At 38.3% G+C, this 21,916-nt stretch overlaps 1 protein-coding gene across 15 annotated transcripts in view; it reads right to left on the bottom strand.

The window, feature by feature from the left end:
• The window catches only part of LOC109107915 (myosin phosphatase Rho-interacting protein-like), a 44,069-nt gene continuing 22,153 nt past the window's right edge, over window positions 1–21,916 (bottom strand). For 4 of the 15 annotated variants that reach the window (XM_019121081.2, XM_042752276.1, XM_042752277.1 and 1 more), the window contains 10 exons: window positions 19,882–20,044; window positions 19,495–19,602; window positions 17,389–17,445; window positions 17,207–17,275; window positions 17,042–17,131; window positions 15,567–15,676; window positions 14,976–15,014; window positions 11,834–12,569; window positions 11,555–11,671; window positions 9,219–10,793 (listed from right to left, as the gene is read on the bottom strand). In XM_019121081.2, the coding sequence (XP_018976626.2) occupies window positions 9,234–10,793; window positions 11,555–11,671; window positions 11,834–12,569; window positions 14,976–15,014; window positions 15,567–15,676; window positions 17,042–17,131; window positions 17,207–17,275; window positions 17,389–17,445; window positions 19,495–19,602; window positions 19,882–20,044 (3,049 nt within the window). In that variant the 3' untranslated portion in view covers window positions 9,219–9,233. Of the gene's footprint in view, window positions 1,193–3,177; window positions 3,247–3,758; window positions 3,836–4,169; window positions 4,336–4,424; window positions 4,512–4,590; window positions 4,699–5,415; window positions 5,576–5,725; window positions 5,832–6,029; window positions 6,178–7,092; window positions 10,794–11,554; window positions 11,672–11,833; window positions 12,570–14,975; window positions 15,015–15,566; window positions 15,677–17,041; window positions 17,132–17,206; window positions 17,276–17,388; window positions 17,446–19,494; window positions 19,603–19,881; window positions 20,045–21,916 lie in introns of those variants that run through there. The other 11 variants (XM_042752274.1, XM_042752278.1, XM_019121087.2 and 8 more) reach the window with 10 other exon arrangements.

Below are 21,916 nucleotides of genomic sequence, written 5' to 3'. Positions count from 1 at the left end.
TTTCTGATTCAAAAACATTTTTATTATTACAGATGTATCACATTCAACGCACACCAAAATAAAAATATTCATAGAGATTAGGCGTAGACATACCGCTTATAGATAGATATAAAGATATTTTTTTTCCTCTATGCAGACCGAGAGAACAAGATAAAGGAATCTTCTCTAAAACCGATTATTTACAAAGCAAATATTGAATATTATTATACAGTGAGTTTTCTTTGTTGTGTGTTCAATACTTTCTGAATTCTGGAGCAGAAGGAATATGGAATCACATGTTTCAAAACCAGAACACAGAAATTAACGACTCAAAGTGCTTCATATTCATGCAAAGGCCAGTATTAAACAGCACGAACGCTGGAATAACGAAATCATTAAAATGTCCCGCGTTCAGATCGAATTACAGAACGAAATAAGCTCACTATCAGTAGCCGAACGAATTTATGCCAAAACAACCCACAGCAGAGATCACGTTTGGTTGCTCTAAATTTTGCACGTCCGATTAAACCAGAAGCAACACAAAAGCAATTAAAACAGCAATTAGATTCTCCTCAAGTAAATGACTGAAGCACAACTCTCTGACGATCAGAAACACTCCACAAAACACACTCACGTTACCCAGCTTATAGAAACCACGTCATTTCATCTCAAGGTTACAGTACTAGAAAGTCTGAAAAAGTGTTATCACGTACACGACTTTACTCGTATTTACAATATCATTGGCAAAATAACATCTCTCTCTCTGTCAATAATTCTTCTTCTCTCAGAATAATCATAAAAATGTCACCAGAGCCCCTATAAAGACACAACAGCAGCCATTCGGAAGAGACTCAAATGAGAAACACACACACGTCTAGTGTTCTAGTTCAATACTGAGTGTGTTCATATATATACTGTGATGAGGAGGAACAGCTTCAGGACTTCTAGAGACCAAAACATACCAAACATATAAGGTTCATCGGAGCTGAAGTTTGGCAAAAATGGTCTGTGTCAACATTAAAACGTCATTCCCTTAATTCACACAAACAATATTAAAATAATACCAACCAAGAAGATCTAAATGAAGACATTAATAGAGCGAGAATACAAAAAAAAGAAGAAAGAAAGTGTGTGAGGTGCGTTATATCTTTCTGGAGTCTTTAGTTTCGAATAGCTTCATCCTCTCCTGTACTGTCAATCCCTCCTTTAAACTCTGAAAAAGAGAGAAAGAATTTTGAGATTATTCAATATTAAATATAAAAATAAAAACAATCCTCTATAAGACTTCAGTCTGCACACAGAATACACCGTTCAATTTCAATCAAGAGACCTGTACACAAAATTGCACTTTCATTAGCAAAATTCAACTATTATTGCAAGCTGAAGCCATAATGTGGTTATGGTAGATATTAAAAAATTATCCAGATTTATGAAACATTTCCAAATTTGATGCCAGTATAATTCTAAATTATATTTGCTGCTCTATTAAAAAATACACACATGCATATTCTCTGCTGTATATAATAGCCCAAACTAAATTGTAATTAATAAATAACTATAAATAAAATTCAATAATTTAATCTTAATGCTTAATATAAACATGAATGAATAATAGTATGTAATGCTACAGAACTACTCACTGCAAAAAAAATAAAAAAAAGATTTTCTATTTAGGTTTTCAAATTAAATGATATTCTCTGCTGTTAATAAAAGACTGTCACAAAAAGATGTGTTCTGTTGTATATAACAATGATAAATAAAAATGTAAAAATTAAATAAAAGAGAAAAGAAACAAAAATAAGATCAAATTAATCCAAAAATTTAAATAGACTGTATATTAAAATGCAGAACTATAGTACTAAAAAGTGATTTGTGATGTGTTTTCAAAACATTGTCTGTCTAAACCACTAAAAATGACCTGCACTGCAGTCAGCTTTTATGATTTCCCATGATCATCTATTTCACACATAAAAAACCTTAATTCATTCTGCTTAAAACGTCACTTCTGTGTGGTTCACAACGTTAAACTATGGGACATGCACATTTCTTAAAGGGACATTCAGGGAGTTTTAAACCAAAGCCGTTTCTATATTCACTTGGTTTTTTTTTAAAACAGTTTTAGATCCATTGTTTTCATGTCTGTAATTCACTGGCTGTGGTTCCTTCATTGTGCAACAAGACACCAGCAAAAGACATTCACATGAACACGCTGTACACACACACACACACACCGGTGTCCAGTTTCTGTATTATTACACTATTAGATCTGTCTCATTGCCTTCGAGACCTAAACGGGACACATGACACTTCATTTCCTCGCGTCTTTAAATAATGAAGAATATTTCAGCAGGATTCTGAGATGCACAAAGATGTTATTTAGAGACAATTTACCTCCAAACTAAACCCAAATGCATTTCATTAGAGTGTCCCAAGTACAGTCTGGAAGTTTTAAATATCCTTAAATATCCCTTTAAGTTGTATAATATATTCAGGGTTTATCACAAGGAAATTCACAAAGGAAACGACAATGACACACAAAGTCTATTCAGACGGTAAGTGTTTTACACATGAGTTACTTCAGCATTTACAGGAGCTAGTCGGATCACACCTCAATGTGTCAGTGTTTTTATTTCCGGAGTTCATTTTTGTCACATGTGAACAACTTCAACAAGCATATTGTCATGTAAATGCAATGTAAATGCAACTGTTCATTTACAAACAATTACCGTCTTAATAGAGCTAAATAAAACCAAAACACAAACCACACACACAGAAAACAAGAAACCCAACATATAAACAGTCCAAACACATAACACTCAGATAAACGTGATCTGTGCTGGTTATGTGTCGACCAGCCTGACCGAGTTAAGTTACAGGTGATTTTTTTAAACTGTCAGGAGGTGTAGGGCTCATGCCGGATTCAAAGGCTGTGTTCAAAACAGAATACTAGCTTAATAAATACTGCACAGTATATAATTCATACCGTCTGGCATTTCAAAAATAATACTGTATTTGAAACAGTGCGCATTATTTTTATGCTAAACCTTTCACACTATATTGTTGACCTCAGAGCATGTGAGTGGCATCCAGTGTTTCTGGTTTACTCACAAAACTGGGAATGAAAGGTCAAGTACAGTATACTGTGCAATACGCTCCATATTCCATGCAAACACAGCCGTACTCTCACAAGAGCGATACCTGCTTCACCTGTAGGACCTGATGGGGTCACAGCGGTCAGCTATCCCAGAACAACCCCTCACTCTCTGCCTGACAGGACAGCGCACACATGTGAGGATACACACACACACACACACAATGTGTACAGTGTTCCATAATTCACACACAAAAATACTAGGGCTGTCACTTAAAAAAAGAACAAATACAATGATTAACAAATATTAAAAATTCTCTTACATTTACCTTTTCTAACATGTACCATTTACGTTTATCATAATGTGAATAAAAATAAAAGAATAAATGAATAAATGCATGCATGCATACAGGAATTTGGTCTACCATGAACAATCCAAAAAACGGAATATATATTGACTTTTTGTCGTTTATTCAATGATTTATTCCAATATGATTTATTTTAATCGACTGACAGCCCTAATAAACACAAGTATACCTTTCTCAAACACTCATATGCACAGCATAACATTAAACAATCACACAACCAACATCATTTTCTACATAAATGCACAGGAATATCAACAGAATCAATGGATGACGAGTGTATATTTATGACACAGACAGACGGACACACTTTGACCTCTCACCTTTGACCTGACCCCACGCATCTGTTTGGATTTCTCTTTCTTCAGGAAATCTGGGTTACTCTTCGACTTCATAATGTCTGCAACGGAAACAAATAAAGAAAAGAAAATAAGTTTTTGTACACACTCTTAATGTAAAAAAATTAGATGATGTTTGGCAATTATCTGAGATGATTAAGTTGAATTTGATTTTTTGTGCAAAACAATTATAACTGTATATTTAATATTCATTTGTTTAATTTCAGTCTATATAAATCTTAATTAAACGTAATTCTCCAGCATCAGCCACTGAATAATTGTGCCTTTTTGTCCTTTTGTGCACTATGGAAGAAACAATGTCAAACAGAACATGAGGGTGGTTAAATGATGAGAGAATTGTTATTTTTGCATGAATTATTCCTTTAAATGTCTCACCGTATCCGGGAGTAACGCCACTTCCTTCAGCGTCTAATTCCCCAAGAGCTTCTGTAGCAGCCAAAAGTTTCTCCCTCAGCTTGTTAATGTCACAGTCAGCTTTAGCTTTGACGATACTCAGCTCCGTGTAAATGTCCTTGTACTTATCCGATGCATACTTCCTATCCTGAAACACATGAGAATGACATTGATTTGCTCAGAGAGCACTTAAAGAGAAACACATGTACGGAGCGTGTAAGTGTGCGTGCATATTACTCGAAGTGCCGACTGTAGCTCGTCTTTGAGAGAGTTTATTTCCTGTTTGAGGTACTGGATCTCTGACTCCTTCACTCGCAGCAAAACCTGCAGCAAAGCGATGTTTAGATGTTGTGCATGATGACTTCATATGATCTAAATTCAGATGACGGAGTTGGTGCTGTACCTCCAGCTCATAGATGTCTTTGCCTTGTGTCAGAGAGGAAGTCGATTTGTCTTCACTGATACAGGAGTGCATTCTGGTGATCTCTTCATTCAGACGATGATTTAGTTCCTGTAAACATAAACCACACAAGTTTTTGTTTATATGACGGTGGGAAAATTTGTGTGCTCTTCTATCATTCTTAAGGAAAGTTTGCATTGTTTTTTCATGCACTGGTCAATTTTGAGATCTTGGCTTTTCTTAAGATGTTGTTTTCAGAAAACATCCAAAATACACATTTAAGTGTTTATTTCATTGCACTTTATTTTTGCATCTTTAGATTTCAATCACAATACATACATAAAGGCCATTTACTTCAGCAGTACTTACAAACACCAAATTTTACAGGTTGATTCTACTGAAGGTTTCTACTGAAGGGGTTTGTTAATATATAATTTGCCTTATTTTTTGCAACATATTATTCCTAAAAAATGGTTTCAATGTATTTTATTCTGACTGGGTTCATTATTCTGATTTATGGAATAATTAAGAGATCATCCAAAATCCTTTCTGTAACAACCTTTGACCATAATTATCATCAAAACGAAACATTTTGAAAAATCCTTTATTTGCATATTTTAATAATAATATTACACAACAATTGTAATACTAAAAATGTTTGCAATTATTAATGTAATCAGTCAACTGGGAAAGTATGGTGATATCTATTAGTTATTTTTTTCTTATTCGGAGTCTCGCCTTAAATTAAGATTCTCACATTTTATTTTCTATTTCAAGCTGTTCCTCTTAGAAAGCTCCTGTAAAGATGTTCTTAAAGTTCAAGTTGACCTGGTTGTGTATGTGCAGTTTCTGGTTCTCTCGCTGGCACTGTCCCAGAGCCTGTCTCTCAGCTTCCAGCGCTTGAGCCAAATGTGCGTTTTCTAAACACTTCTGAGAATACTGCTCAGACAAAACCTCCAGCTCACGATGGATAGACTGCAACTCCTCTCTACATGGACGAAATGTAAAAAAAAAACAAAAAAAAAAACACGTTAAAACTATTGCTTTACCACCAGTAAAAAGCATCAGTGAATAAAAGTAGATCTTCCTAGTGACTAGTCAATGTTTTGTCTAGATGAAGTGATGTTTGGCATCTTACTCGTACTGTCTGCGCAGCTCCTGAATGTCTGCACTCACGCCGCTCATCTGCGACCGCTGCGTTTTCTCCAGTTCCTCACGATGAGCGTTTTTCATGGCCTCAATCGCTGTGCACAAAACAACCTACTGTGAAGCTTCAATTTCATGATATTAAACATTCATTATAGAGCTATATATAATATTGCATTAAACATTACACACTTCAATTGGCATTCACACTGACAGCAATTTGCAGAGACAAACAAGCCATGAGTAATTCACTTTCAAATTTGGAAGTTTGGTGTATAGAGTGATGCATTCATTACCAGCAATAGTGGCGTTTGTTTCCTCCTCCAGCAGTCTTTCTTTCTCCTCCAGAAGTTTCCGGATTTCTCGCTGGTGCTGCCTTTGGATGTCCTCGATCACCTTCTGATGCGTCTCCTCCATCGCTGCAAATCCACGCTCGCATGTCGCCTGCATTCCACATAAAACATCAGATCACGTATGCAAACGAACACCAAACAATCTCTACTCCAGCAGGCTCTCTACTAGGGCTGGATATCTGCAATTGATTCCCTGAATCGATTCAATTTGGATTCAGATTCAGTTCATAACATCTTGGCTTGATGGTGGACGAAGTGTATAATTTACTCAGCGAAGCCAATTTTTTTTCACACTTTTAATAGTCAATTTTGGAGTCTGTATGCATTTACTACAAATATAGAAATTAAATGATTTTAATCAATACAGACAAATTGTAGAAATTCAGAAAACCAATGTCTACCCAGCACGACTCTACAAAGCTACGCCAACTACGGTGTTCACATATTTAAACATTTATTTATGTGATGAGAGATGAAAGTAAGCACAGAGGAGTTAAAGGAAAGCAGCATGATCAACAGGGTTAACTAGAGAGCATTCATGCATTCAAACACACACTAACACAATGCTAACCCTTTAAAAACACAAGGTGTTTTTGAACCGAGGAAGTCCTCAGTAAGCATAGTAAAGTTATTTATGGTAGTTTTGTCTGTAATCATGGTCATTTGTACATTCGTTGTGTGTGTTCAACACTCCCAGTGCTGCTAATGTGCACTACAGCATAGGAAAAAGGGGAAAGCATCATGGTTATGAGGCTACTGGGTTGCAGTGGTCTTCTCAGCATTATTTTCAAAACTTCAAGAAGCATAAACCACTTGATGTATATAATAAATAATAGTGTAGATTTGTAATTTGAAATGTGTACTGTTTCTGCAACTTGTATAAACAAATGCAATAAGAAACCACTGCAACCCAATTGAACAGTAACAACCTACTGAGGGTCCTACAAACATGGCGCTATGGTGGTGAATGGGTGTGACATTAAATGTGAAAATTGAAAGGTTAAACCTTGAGGCTCTCTAAGTCTCGCTGGTATTTCTCCTTCAGGCTGGTCAGATCTCCATCCAGTGGTTTCTGATCCAGCTCCTCCCTCATGCTGCTCAACTGCATTTCCAGCTCCTGGATTCGGAGGAGTGACTCCCTGCACGTTACTTGATCAGTTCCATCCCCTTCCTCCATGGGACATGCGTCGGCCTCATCTTTGTTCCCCAATTGTTCGCTCCTGTCCTCCAGCGAGCAGATGGTCTGGCTGTAGCATTCTTGTAGCTTGCGGAGCTCCTCTCTATTGGCGTGTTCTAGTTCCTGGACCTTACTCTGAAATTCCTTCTCAAGTTTTCGGATTTGCTCCTTGTGCCTCAACTCAGCATCTTCCATTTCTAGAAGCAGGGTCTCCAGCCTGTGTTGGCTATTGGCGGCACTCTCCATTAGCTCAAGCTCTCTGGTTATCTGCTCCTGCTCAGCGCTTCCCATCTCCTCTGCATGCCTGCTCTTGAGCTCTTCTTTCTCCATATGAAATGCCTCTTCCAGCTGGGTTAAGCTCTGCCGTTGCTCCTGGAGCTCCCTGAGCTTATAGGATAGTTCTCCTCGAAGCATGTCGTTCTCCTCCTGCAAGGAACTGATAGTGCCAGTGAAGCTAAGATGTTCTTTCTCCAAGCAGCTCTGGTAGTGCCTTTGGATGGCTGCAACACTCTCAGCATGTTCCTGGACGAGCGCTGCCATGTTGCGGCTAGTCTCCTGGCAGAGAGAAAGTTCCCTCGTGTGACCCGCTCGCAACCTGCAAGCAACATATGCAACCTGCGCCTGCATCAAAGCTTCTCGCATGCAAGCGGCGCTGGAGTCATCGTGCCACGAGCTCATCTGGATGACATCCGCAAGTCCAGAAAGTGAATTTGTTTCTCCTTCCTCGCAGATCCTCTCAATTTCCTGAGAGAGACCGCGGAGGGCTTTCGCTTGCTTTTTGAGCTCAGCGATGAGATTTTCCCAGCTCATCTGCAGATGCGATTCTGATTCTGCACTATGGGATAGCATGCCGCCTGCTAAATGTCTGCGGACAATCTCTGCCGCTAAACTCTGAGCTTCATCAATTTCAATCTGCTCCATATAGGGGACAAGTTCAGGAGGGGTGATGTCACCAAGATGATCAGAATCACTTTGGGTCATACTCTCAATGTGAGTGCATTTTGATGCACTAACAGCATCTTTCAGAGCCATGTCCCTTTGTTTCAAGGTTTCGTTTGCCTGGAGCAAGTCCTTTTGAAGCTCATCAAGTTTTTCTTGGAAATTCATTGTCAGATTCTGAAGTGAATAGGCAAGCTCAGCACTAATGCAGACATTCTTGATGACATCCTGTGAAAAAGCACTATTTGATAGTTTACTCGTCTCGAGCTTGTCCACTTCTGCCAAGAACATGGTCTCCAGCATAAGTTTTCTTGTAAGTACATCAGCATAAATAACTGAGAGACAGCCGTTGCAGTTCTTCTTGATGTTTTCGGCATCCTTGTGAATGGAGTTCAGGGCCAACATAATATCAGAGTTCAGGTCTTGCAGAGAGAACCCCATCTTCTCCAGAACCTCAGCTTCAAAGGTTAATGTTCTGGCAAACCGCTTTATACCTTCCTGCACTGATTGCACATCTGCTGCATCAAAGATCTGGCATGACTCATACAATGTACTCCCCTTCCTCAGGTACATGGTGGCACAAACCAGCCGTTTCTCTACTTCTGCAAGGGTACAAATGAGAGATTCATCAGAACTGGTCTCTTTCTGATTGCTGAGAATTTCTCTGACTCTTTCTGTGCAAGACTCTACTAGTGCCAATGCCCTCTCATATTCCTCACTGTCCTGCTCGCCAAAAGTAGTGTTGAGGAATTTCTGACTGGGTTCATCCATTGGTAATTCATCACAGGTTTTAGTTGTGTAGTCCTCCATGGTAGCTCTGGTGCTCAGGTGTTCCTGCATCACTGAAAGATCGGGCTGGTCCCGTATCTTCTCTGTGAGGTGCCTGAGCTTCTCCTCTGTGGCCAATAGCTTGGTTTCCAGAGCGTGTATAATCGAGGTGAACTTCTCTGGATCTCTACACTGCTGGAATGAACTGTCACTGACTACACTGATATCTTGGGTCAGGCTCAGGTCATGCATGTGGTCTAGGATCATATCCCATATCCAAAAACCAAATATCTATCTTCTAAACTAAACTTGTCTGCTCCCTGGGACCGGTGATAGGATTGGCACTGAATGGAGGAAAAGCGAATCCTCTGATGCTTCACCAAGGACATTTCCGTCTCGGAGCTGCTTCTTGCAAGCAGGAGTTGGGAGGTGCTTGATGATGAGGAAACATCATGTTGCATCTCTTTCAAACCATTAAGCAGGTCTTCCTGCGAGCGACAACGTCGCATCCTGAGATCTGCATATCCGAGTCGCAGGGCATTGAGGTGTTCCTCCAGCTCAGCAATCCGATCCTCTGCAACCACCAGTTTTGCCTGAAGTTCCTGTTCCGCTTTACGGGACTTTACCAGTCCTGGATAGTCACGCTCCATTTTGGAAAGAAGCTCCTCTTTTTGCTGCAAGCAAAGTTCTGTTTCTTCTAGACTACTGCCTAAGGCAGCCATTTTGATGAGGGCCTCGCTCAAGACCTGCTCCTTCTGCCTGATTAGCTGCTCGTACATTTCCTTTGTCTGCTTCACTTCCTCTTCCTTCTCTCGTAGCACATGACTTATCCTAGCAAATTCTTCTGAGACACGCTCATACGAGCTCTCAAGAGAGTGATAGTCTGTTTCCACCGTCGTTAAACATGCCTGTTGCTTTCCTACCTCTCGGTCGGCCTCTGCAATCTGATTGAGGAGTTCCTGACAGCGGCAAGTAAGCTGGTCACGTTCCTCCTCCAGCCTCCTCACACTCTCTCGCAGCATTTCTACCACATCCATCTGCGCTTCCAACTCCTGCTGAAGACGATTAACTTCCTCCCTGAGTCCCACAGTTTCCATCCCACCGCTCCCTCTCAGCAGTGCCTCCACTTGTTCTTGAGCCTCTTGCAGTTGCTCTTCTATTTCACGCCTCCTCTCTTCGGATTCCGCCAATCTCCGGGTCAATCCCTGACGCTCCCGCTCATGTTTCTCCTCCTGGCTTCGCTGCTCTTTCCTCTCCCGCTCCTCTCTCATAGTTTGAGCTTCCTCTATGGAAATCAGACGTCCCGTGGCCTCAGCGAGTCTCTCCTGTAGCCTCTGCACCTCTTTGTGCTGGTCCCTCTGCAAAGCTTGCTTTTGCTCAAGCTGTCTCAGTTCCTGGCTCTTCTCTAACAAACTTGCCTCGACTTGCCGAAGACGTTCCTCGCTCTCTCGCAGCTGCGACCGTAATGTCGTCTCATTTCGGACCCATTCTTCCTTACGTTCTTGACATCTAACCCGCTCGATTTTTAGCTCGCTACGTATTCGTGCCAAAGCCTGCTCACTCGCTACAATATCTGCCATGGCAGCCGTTAGCTTGTCCTCCAAGGCCTCGATCTCTGCCTCATGGTGTCCTATTATATCTTTGGCTTCGCTGTAGCTACGCCGCAAGCTGCTAACTTGTTGGTTGGCCTTATCCTGCTTCCAACGCTGGGACTCCAGCTCAGACTTTAGATCCTGGTTCAGCTTGCTGAGTCGCTGCCATGGTGCTCGGTGTACCTTGGTAGACGGTGCATCAGGCGAAGGCTTTGCAGCGGTTGTGTCACTCTTTAAGAGATTAAGAGCAAAGTGCAATTATTAACAGGAAGTCTTCTTTTTTTATGGCCACAGACTTGATGCTCAACATCTTCTGGGCTGTGGCTGGGAACCCGGGAACATTTGGAGTTAAATTTCTGAAGTTACATACTTACTCAAGCTTTCCACTGTGCTTTTTCAAGATGACATCAAAGATGGAGAGAATGGTGCTCAACAATGAGGGAAAAATGTGAACAACACAATTAAAAAGGAAAATAAGTGATCTAAAGAGGAACTACGGAATGCAACTATGAAATGCAACCTTGTGTTGATGGATAATACAAATGGAACTGTACAGAAAAAAAATACAAGAGGGAACAAGAGAAGGAAGAAGAAACTAATGGAGTAACACTACACCAGATTATTATACAGCAACTAAAAAAAATGAAAAACAGAGGAATGGTACCACCATGCAAATTATGCAAAGAAGAGAATGATGAGATAAAACAGATACAAAGCCAAAAAAAGTAGAAAAGCACAGCTGAAAGCTTGTCAGATGTTGTTATCTTCAGCAAACTTGTGGTTTGGTTACAAGAATTTTAACCAAAACCCAGACAGAGCCCAGGGAAAGAAAGACTTTGCAGATCAGTTAGTACCACTCATGCTGTTTCATTAAAACCCAAAAAATTACATTAGTACTGAAATAAAAAAGCAAGACATACAAACACAAACACTACAGAAGATTTTGATTTTTGTTTATTTTCTGACTAGGTTCAGTTGATCTGTTTGGGTACCTGCAGTACGTATCCTTCCCTGGCACTCTGTTCTCTTCCACGGGCATCCTGAAGTTGCTCCTGTAAGATGCTGTTCTGCTGCTGGAGTCTCGCCAGCTCCCTTTGTGCCTGACCTAACTGTGGACATCAGAGGAAGGCAAAAAGATCTGAAATTATATAATGGACAGAACTGACCTGAATGCATAAATCAAGAGAAATCTAAGAAGTCTGTATCTGCACATACTCATCAACATTTTAAGATGGAAAATGAGGCAAGAAATAAATACTGATGTTTCTTACCTCTTTTTCCAGTGTAGTGGTCAGCTCTTGCGGAAGGGCTCTTTCTCCAACAGGTACATTTGAGCTGCCAGTGATCGGTACCTGCTTTTCCTCTCTGAGGGGTGTTGTTTCTACCTGATGCCACCTCTGCTCAATTTCCACTTGGACATCAGAGTTTCTGCGGGCCGTGCTTTGACTGTCGACCTCCTGTGCATCTCTTGCATGGTCTACATCCATTCTCACCTGTTCATGAGGCACTTTATGGGGGAGCTTTGATGGGGGCTCGGCCACCGTTGTCGCATTGACTGTGTCTGCTGTAGGTGCCGACTGATTGCGGTGCATATATTCCTGCATGACTTCTTCATCTTGCTGTGGCAACTTATCAGTATGGCTGGTGGTAGTAATCGAGGATGACGTCTGATGAGAGGAGGTGCTAGAGATGGGAGAGGAGTCACCAGAGGAGGTGGAGGAAGCAGAAGATGAGATAATGACTGAAGTATCTGCCCTCTTTATTGAGGGTGGTCCAATCTCGTTTTCCTGTCCTGGGCGGAACTCAGACCAGTCAAAGGTTTTAGACCGCCCCTCGCGCTTGTTTACTCGGCTCTTACGGTGATCGGAAGTAGGTGCGGAGTCTGTGATGTCCTCGTGCAACTTTTTAGATTCAACTACAGAGCTGTTCGAAAGTTGCGAAGAGTTAGAAGGTGGCTGGATGTAGTTTTGCTCCACATTTGATCTGGTTCGCTCTTCTGGAAGGGAACTGTGAGGCAAGAAGGTACTGAATCAATACACTAAGTATCTGAATTACTAGTGGTGTTTGCTAAAGGCGGGCATACACGGTGCAATTTTTGCTGTCGTACGAGTTCGCATGCGATTTTTTTCCATCGTGTGGAAATCGTGTATGCTCGTATGGTCGCGGCTCGTATCATGTGCAAGGAATTACGAGCCGAGCAGAGTGCCTTACGAGCACTTCCCGACCTCCCGATCATTTTTAAACATGTCTAAAAAGTTTGTGAGCTATCAGTTTGAATTCGTGACATGTGTGCGATTGAACGAGCCAATTTGTTGATCTATCTGAAGTTGACCAATCACAAACTAGGAAAACCACAGAAGAAAGACGAAGACGGCAGTGCCACAGCGAATGTGGACTATTGACCAAGAGGATAACCTCGCTGAACTCTGGCAGGAACAGCGAGCGCTGTATGATGTTTCTAGCAGCGTGTACCATGCTTTTTAATTCTCTCTCTCGCTCTCTCGCTCTCTCTCTCGCTCTCTCTCATACACACACACACACACAAATATGTAATACACACACACACACACACACACACAAATATATAGATGAAACAAAACCATAATCTATACTGTACAAACTGTATATTCTATCGCCATACCTCTATCCATCACGGAAAAATGCGTTTAAAATTTCAATTAAACACCGTTTGGTTTTTGGCCATTTGGTTTATGAGGGCTTAGGAAGTGTCCTCATAAACCATGTTTACGTTGTAATACCCATGTCATTATAGACATTTGTGTCCCCATAAACCATATACAAGAACACACACACACACTAGGGTGACCAGACGTCCCGGTTTCGCTGAAAAATAACCTGTATGTGTAGGAAACAGTCACGCCTCGTATCAATATTTTATATGCAGTTATGAGAGAGGGAGAGCAGTTATATTAGGCGCGTTCAACTTGAAGCAGCTCTGCACAGAATGATCACTGTATGACATCAAAGCGATTCGAATGCATTGGATCTGTGTGCTCTCTTATCGCTCTTGCGGTACTTTGATGTCATACAGTGATCATTCTGTGCAGCGCTGCTTCAAGTTGAACGCGCCTATCAACTTCGTGCGATTGCTTCGGAAATTGGCAGGTCGTAAAATCGTGTCGTATACCACCTCGTCCGTACGATTTTTAGATAAAACTCACTCGTGATGTGTGCGTGGACATACGATCTTCCGACCATCCGAATTCGCACCGTGTACACCCGCCTAAAGGCAAGCATCACAGCTACTACTTCAATATGTGTTTTATCACAAAGCATTGTGGCATATGGCATTGTGGGGAGATCTGAATTATTCCTTAATTGTGGACATAACGGTACCAAGATGTGTTGTGAAACAAACACAGTGTTAAAGAAAAGATATGTGCAACAGCTGTCGAAAAACACATTCCCAAACTGCTGAAGACAGAATTGTTTGATTAATGGTTAGTAGGGTGAGGAAAACCATTTGGTCACTGCATGGCATTCAACTACTGTCAAACATGTCGGTAAACACTCATGTGTGCCTGCGCTGCCGGGTGCAATCTAAAAATGGGCACTGATGCAATGCTATTTTTTCATGTCCTTCAAAGAATCAGCTGGTGTAACATCACAAGAGAAGGAGAGACACTGGGGAGTTGTGAACATCAATATGCATTGTACCAGCCTAACTTAACTAGATGCCAATAACTGTTTAGTTTTAATGCACTAAATTCTTTCTTTTAAGGAAAATCTTACAACAAAATTTGCCTTGTTTTTCAACTGAATGATTTTATTATTGGATGATTTTTTACAGAATAATAGATGACTAAAAACTTTAACAACCAATGACTTTAGCTTTGTTAAATGTCCCAAGTTTGTTAGATGTCCACAATTAATAGGTTTAATTTAGGTCTATCCAGTGTGAAGCTGACAAAATGTCTATTCGTTCAGACAGGATTTCACACATATGACTTAATCGTCTCGCGTCTGGTTAGCATGTGGTGTGAAACAGCTGGAAAGTCAAATTAGGCAAACGTGTTAAATGCATTTAATAAATTTAATGCTGTCAAATGGTCTCAAAAATTAAAAGCCCAAACCAAAATATCAACAACAATATCGTAAATACACTGGCCAGACACACAAAGCGGTGGTGTAACAACTCCAAAATAACCAAGCATACATTGCAAAGGCTCTTCTACTACATTTATCTCCATAATTGTAATAACACCATTAAAAATACTAAATTAAATTAAAGAATCCATTAAAAACAAAAAAAAACAAACACACACAAATCTCAAAAATGACAGCAAACACACACACACACAGCCAGCTCAGACATGACAGCAGACACACACACACACACACACACACCCACACACACACATACAGTTTAGAATAAGAACTGGAAATGCCAACCTGGGCATAAGAACTGAAAGTTTCAGAGACACGTTTTTCCTGTAGCCGGAGCAGGAAAAACACAAGAAAATGAATTATAAATGTAAGTTAGGAACAGAAGAAAAGAGAAATCATCACAAAAAAAAAAAAAAAAAAAAAAAAAAAAAAAACATGGAGTTTGAGGAGCCATTTAGGAGATAGAAAAAAGAAAAAGAAAAACTCAAGAGGAAATATGAAAGTTGACATGCGCATAAAATGCTTTATGGTAAAGTATATACTGTTTATGTTTCTTTAAAGGTTGTGGATCTTTAAAGGTTAAATTTGTCATTTCTCTGCCACTAGCTGCAATAAACCGATCTGGTCTGCCACTGGACAGACAAACAAGTAGTCCAACTCCAAACTCACAGCATTAGTTGAGCCAGTGTTGTTGTTATGCCAGTCGAATAGATTGAAAAAGCCAATTGTTGTCAATAGAGGTGCAGAAATCACAGACTTAACTTTAATATATTACAGAATAGTCTAATTAATACAGAGGGAAGTTTAATGTATAAATGTTTGATGTTCTCTGTTTTTTTTGTTTTTTTTTACACTAAACATGATGTAGAAGCTCACCGTGTGACATCAGGAGCCACGGTGGGACGCATGTTCTTCAGAATGGCCTGAATCCAGTTCCGACGTATCCCAGAGGTCATAGCAGACAGCGTGAATGCCCCTTCCTTACTCTGAGAGGAAGACGAGGACATGAATGATGAGTCGAAAGATCAGATCAGTTAACAAATGCATGACAGTTAAACAAAAAAAGACTGCGACAAATATTTATGTTCAATTCTGATATTGCTGTTCAATTACAACACAACTGTAAATCCACGTTTTGACCAATGAGTTTCTATAACTGACTTTTCAATCACATACATGAATAAAACTGATATATAGCTCAAGTGAAAACTATAGAGGAGTTTCAGACGTGAGTATAGCATTCTGTATCCAAGGCATAAAGATAGCAGGCTGAAGTTATATTTACAGTTGTTATTCATTTCTTGACACTGACGCCCCGCTGTTTGTCTGTACACAGAGACGGCCAATGCTTTCTGCTATTTCTGACATCTCTAAAATAACTTTAAAAACAGCACCGGGGAACCTACAGTTATTCGCCACCTCGATGAACAACAAAATATCAAGTACATCTCAACAGCTTTATTAATAAAATACAGGAGCATGCAAACCAAGCATTTGTAAATGTAAACTAATGCATTATATTTTTACTTCTTCTGAAGTCTAAGTGGTGCTTGCCCGTGCAAGACTTGATGCCAGGATGTTAAGGTGTCCTGAATGTTTTTCAATGCACTAATAGGGTGTTATGGGTGATTGCAAAGTGGCCCATATCAAAAATATCCATGTGATATTGTGGTCTCTAGATACGACCTGGGACACTAAGTTAATGTATGTATTTTTCTGCATTGACCGGATGAAATATCGAGTCAGATCTCTTATTTGCAATAATTATAATCCACTAATGCCAAGTATTAATTTTATAGTACAATTGTTGTTTGAAATAAAGCCATTAATTAAAACAGTAATAAGTGATCACTATCTGAAAAATAATGTTATTTTTATATTAAAAACAACTATTTGATATTAAAATACATATATTTTCCCCATTGTGAAGTCGACCTTTGCGGCATTGGACCTGCAGGGTGTTATTTCACAGGGATGTGATGATGTCACAGCTGCTGACAGATCAGGTGACATAAGTGATGAAACAAAGCTTAGTGAGGAACAGCGTTAAGGTTACACGTAACATCACCCCAGCTTTATTTAGGTGAGAAAACATACCACTGCAGACCTACTAGACATATTTGTCTAGCATCAATACCTCAAGAGCGCAGGGATGGGCGGAAACATATACTGCAGTATGAGTTAGGGTTAGCTAAAATAGTCCTGTCTGTTGCTCTGATGTGGTTCATTAAGCAGTTCTGGTAAATACACGTACATTTGGTATACATTTCTGGTATATACATTATATCAGTCCTACTGCACGGTCTTCATGAGGTAAAATAGAACTGAGACAATAAAACAGCATCACTCACAAGGATTTGGAAGCCATAGTTCCTCTGAACTTGGAATTCGGTCACATCGTAGCACGCTGACAGATCGATCTCTCCGTCCAGATCAGCGGCCTGAGAAACATGAGGGACATTGTCAAACAGTCACTTGATCAAAACATGAGTTTAATGGCTGATGAAAACACTAACCTCCTCAGCGATGGAGTCGCGGTAGAACCTCAGGCTCTGATCGGTCAGAACAAACCAGTGTTTCTTCCACTGAGAGACAGAAGCAGAACAAACCTTTTAAATAACCTCCATATTAAATATTCAAACATCACTGAAGCACAAGCACATCAGTTCCTGGTTTGAAGAAATCATTTTAGTCTCACCAATCCATCTTCGTACAGTTTGGTCATCCATCCTTTCTTAAAGTTCAGCAGGTCCGGCTGAAAAATAATAGATAAAATTAATAAACCACCAACATTAACAAAAAAACACATAGTGCTGCAATAAATGTTTTAAAGCAGGGACTGTTTATTTAAAATAGATTATATATTCAAGTGAAAATTACATTATTTTATTATGTATTTTTAAACTCTATACAATGCTATAATTCATTAGAAATTGTTTACATTAAAAAAGTTATTGTGATTCATAAATTAATCCAGATGAGTCTTGCTCCATATCTTTCTGATTTAAGTATATTTTGCCTTTTAAATATAATTTATCTTGTAGGCGGTTTATTTGGTTTAAGAATGAAAACTTTTTTCCCCACATACCAATAGAGATAATTTTTCTGTACGCAGACCATCAGAAGAAAGAATCATATCTTGCCATATTTTGTCTGTAAGATTTTTGTTCACAATTCATGATATTTCATCTACTTGCTATATAAAAAGGGGTTTGGGAAATGTTGTTTTAAAAAGCTTTGCATGCAATTAGCAACATATAAACACCTTTGAATAAGACATTTAAGAGTTAACGTATAACGTATAACTCATGCATTAAATATGCTAAAAATCAGTACAACAAAAAAAAAATAATAGAAAAGAATAAAACTGTATATTCAAAAGAGTCTGCATTCAAAGTTTGCCTCATAAAACCACCAGCAAACACTCAGAAGGGTGTACAAACTAATCTACAACCTAAAATACCACAACCAATAATAATACAAACCCTCTACCATCTAATGCAGGCGTTCAGAGCAGATCCAGTCGGGCTGAGATCACACCCACCGGCCGTTTGCTAGTTAGCCGTTAGGTTCACAGTACCTTAATCTTGTTGAGTTTCATCTGTGACCTGTTCTTCACACGCTTCTGACTCACATGCCGTCTTTCTGTGTGTATGAACATGAGTCTGTGTTCTCATGTGTGGGTGCGTGTGTTTGGGCATGTGTCGGTGTCTCAGGTCCTAACACTCGAGCGAATGCTATTTATAATCAGGGGTGGTGTAGTGGTTCTGGGTTAGGTTTGCATGAACGAAGTACTAACAGCTGAAACACACAGACACTCTTAGACAGCCCTGCAGACCCTTATAAACAATTATGTTGTGTTCTTAAGTGCAATTAACAATTGGAGCATATTTTATAAACACACTTAAGTTTATATGACACATTTTTATATAATTTTTTTTTATAAAATTATAAATTATACTATTATTTTATAAAATGTTATTATAAAAGTTTATAAATTATACAATTATTTTAGATATTTTATATAAAAATATGCATGCAAGTGTCATATAAACTTCAGTTTGTTTATAATTTTATAAAAAAAAAATAATTATAAAAAAAAATGTTGCATGAAGACTATGCCATACGATTTTTAATTCTGCATGTAATGCTGTATAATTCTAACCAACAATGTAAAGGTGAACTATTTATTGTGAAAATCATAGTCATACACTCTTGCATCTTAATGAAATACAGCAACACAGAAAAGGAAAGCTGATCCAGAGGTAAAGTCTGTGGTCATGCACTTCAGTCTTCAAAAGCCCCCTTTGGGACTTTCACAATGTAATGTACATTAAAATATGACACAGTCGTGCACAACAAATTGTTTCTGAATAAAATCATACATTAAATAAATTCAGAGGCACAAAAAACTATGACGATGATACTGAATGATGGCAGCATTTGAAAAGAAACTCACCTTATTCTTAATGAAAAAAAGACATTTTTCTATATTCACAAAATGTACAATATGGTGAATTTTTAATTTGATTTTAATTCAATTAAAATAAATAATTTCTAAATAAATATAAATTAATAAATAAATAATTTATGATATTTTTTATTTAATTATCCCTTAATATTCACCTACATAAAAGTTCAATTTTGTTGTTTATAATTTAATAAAATAAAATAAAAATGATACATCATAACCAGCGCTATTTGATATAATACATTATCGTACATATAATATTCCAATTAAAAATTCTTGTCAATTATAGCTACGATTAAAAGATAATTATGTGTGTTATATGTGCAGTCTTACAGTCATGAGTGTCTCTGTGGATCTGCGATCCAGACTTTTGGCCCTGCGATAACCAGCTAGTGAAGAAACGTCATCTGTCCGGTCTTTAGCTGAATCCAATGAAAATTCCTATAACAGATTAAGAAAGAGATGAGAAATTAATGAATTCAAGGACATTTTACTGCTATTAGGCCTTCTTGAAATTTCATTACAAAAGAGACAGTGACTCTGAAATCTGATTGGATGAGATTAGAAGCTCTTAGAACTGGCTTACTGCTTTAACAAAACTAAGCAATTCACTGTTTGTCTATTCATTCCTGCACACTCAAAGTGCTATACTGCAATTTATACATCAATTTCAACAGATGCAGAGTTAAATCAGATTTTTTTTTTTTTTTAAATGAGTACCTGTTTCTGATTGGAGAGGCGTCTCTCATTGCGTCCTGCTCTCTGATTGGCTGTTTTAGAATAAGAAGGGGCGGGGTCTGTTGAAGAATTTGTTGTGTCCATTTGCTCTGGAGTGCTGACAGTGTCATGACACTCGAATCTCTCGATGACCTGTGAACGTCTGCTGCAAAAAACACACAGAGAAGTCAATGTGTGAAAACAATGGGAAAATATAGCATAAACACATCATCACAGATCTTCATACTCGATTTCTGACTCTAAAATAATGCCATAAACCATAAACTGAGTTAAATGCAATGGATAATTCATTAGGCTCACAATGCATAAGGTTCTATTTTAATATATTTTTAATCAAAATAGATTTAGAAGTCTACCAAAATAAATAAATGTTCCTTTTCAATAATAAATAAAGTAATAAATGCAATCAACATTTCTGTCCGACACTGCAGGATGTTCACATCTACTGAGGAAGGATGCTGGAGAATATCATGGAAAGATGGGAAAAACAGTTCCTCTGTTAATTTCTGGTAAGTCAGCTGAAACTGACCGTTGTGAATGACCTCAACGCTGTCCTAAATCAAACAGGAAATGTGGCTGGAAGTTGTTTCTCACTGTTTTCCCTCTATTATGATGTTAAAGCTCTCTTGATTGCCTCAGAATGGCTCTGTTTTAATGAATTAGATTCAAAGCTGATGTAATGTAATTATAGCAATCTTTTTTATAATGCAGCAGTTCTTGGCATGTATTGCTGCGCCACATCCTTTGTGAAGTGGAGCTAGCTAAGGATTTCTTTTCTCAACAGTGAGTATCTGAGATGTTAGCATGTCACTGGTTTGTGATTTTTGTTTAACATGATGAATTGTGTGTCTTATAAGAGCAGATGGTAGAGCAGAGGGACAGACACAGGAAACCAGCGACAACAGCCATGAGCAGAACCCCAGACAGCAATCAATCTTTATCCCTGTGTACACCAATGTGTTAGTAGCAATAATTAATCTTTTACACCTGTTTCACACTGAAATGAAGCAGTAGCATACATGCATTGTTTTCACAGCGTTTCTGATGCACAGCACTAAAATAATTCATCAAAATACATAATTTCTTTATTTAAAATAGATAAATGAAGACCATTTTCTCTCACCCCTTCATAAAAATTTAATTTTATTGTTTAAAATTACATCCTAAAACCTTCTACCTCTGCTATGCATCATTACCATTAAAATACAATGCTATTTGATATAATACATTACCATAAATACAATACTGTAATAAAAACATTTTATTTATTTATAGCAATAAATTAATGTAATTATGTTAATTTTTGTATTCTGAAAATTCTGAAATAAATTACTTAAATTAAATTACATTTTAAAATATATTCAAATAGAATACATTTCTTTTAAATTGTAATAATATTCATAATATTACTGTTTTTACTGTATTTTTTAATAATATAAATGCAGCCTTGGTGAGCCTAAGAGACTTCTTTAAAAAAAAAAAAAACAGTAAAGTTCCCAAATTTTATTAATGGAACTGTACTTATATAAAACCTAGTTTTTATACATTTAAAATTTATATATGTATAAGTATTATTAAATATTATTAATATTATAATTATAAAATATTTATTTGGAGGGGCTCGAGAATTATTATTATAAAAGTATCCAAAATCTAATTTAAATAATCACATTTACATTTAAATGGTACAAATCTCAGCTAAAATGGAACTTAAACCCTAAAGTAAGGTTATAAACTGCTTAATCATCTATGCATCACTGTGCTGCTTAGGTGGCCAAAATAAATAAATATGCGCTGCTTGCAGTGTGAAAAAGGCCTTTGTTTTTGTCTCTGATTCTGAGATGTACGTGTGTGTTATAGTTTGGCCCCAGCAGGTGGAATGAAAGTAAGCAGTGGGCGTGTCAGTGGGCGTGGCAGGGCGCGGCACAGGGCAGGAAGTGCAGAGTTTCAGAAGAATCCCTGAAAAAAGAGAAGAAACAGATCAAATAAAAAGCATAAAAGAGCATGAGAGAGAGAG

Source organism: Cyprinus carpio, chromosome B24 (assembly GCF_018340385.1).
Source record: "Cyprinus carpio isolate SPL01 chromosome B24, ASM1834038v1, whole genome shotgun sequence".
In the NCBI taxonomy this organism is placed as follows: Eukaryota; Metazoa; Chordata; class Actinopteri; order Cypriniformes; family Cyprinidae; genus Cyprinus; species Cyprinus carpio.
This window is presented reverse-complemented; position numbering and strand designations above follow the sequence as displayed.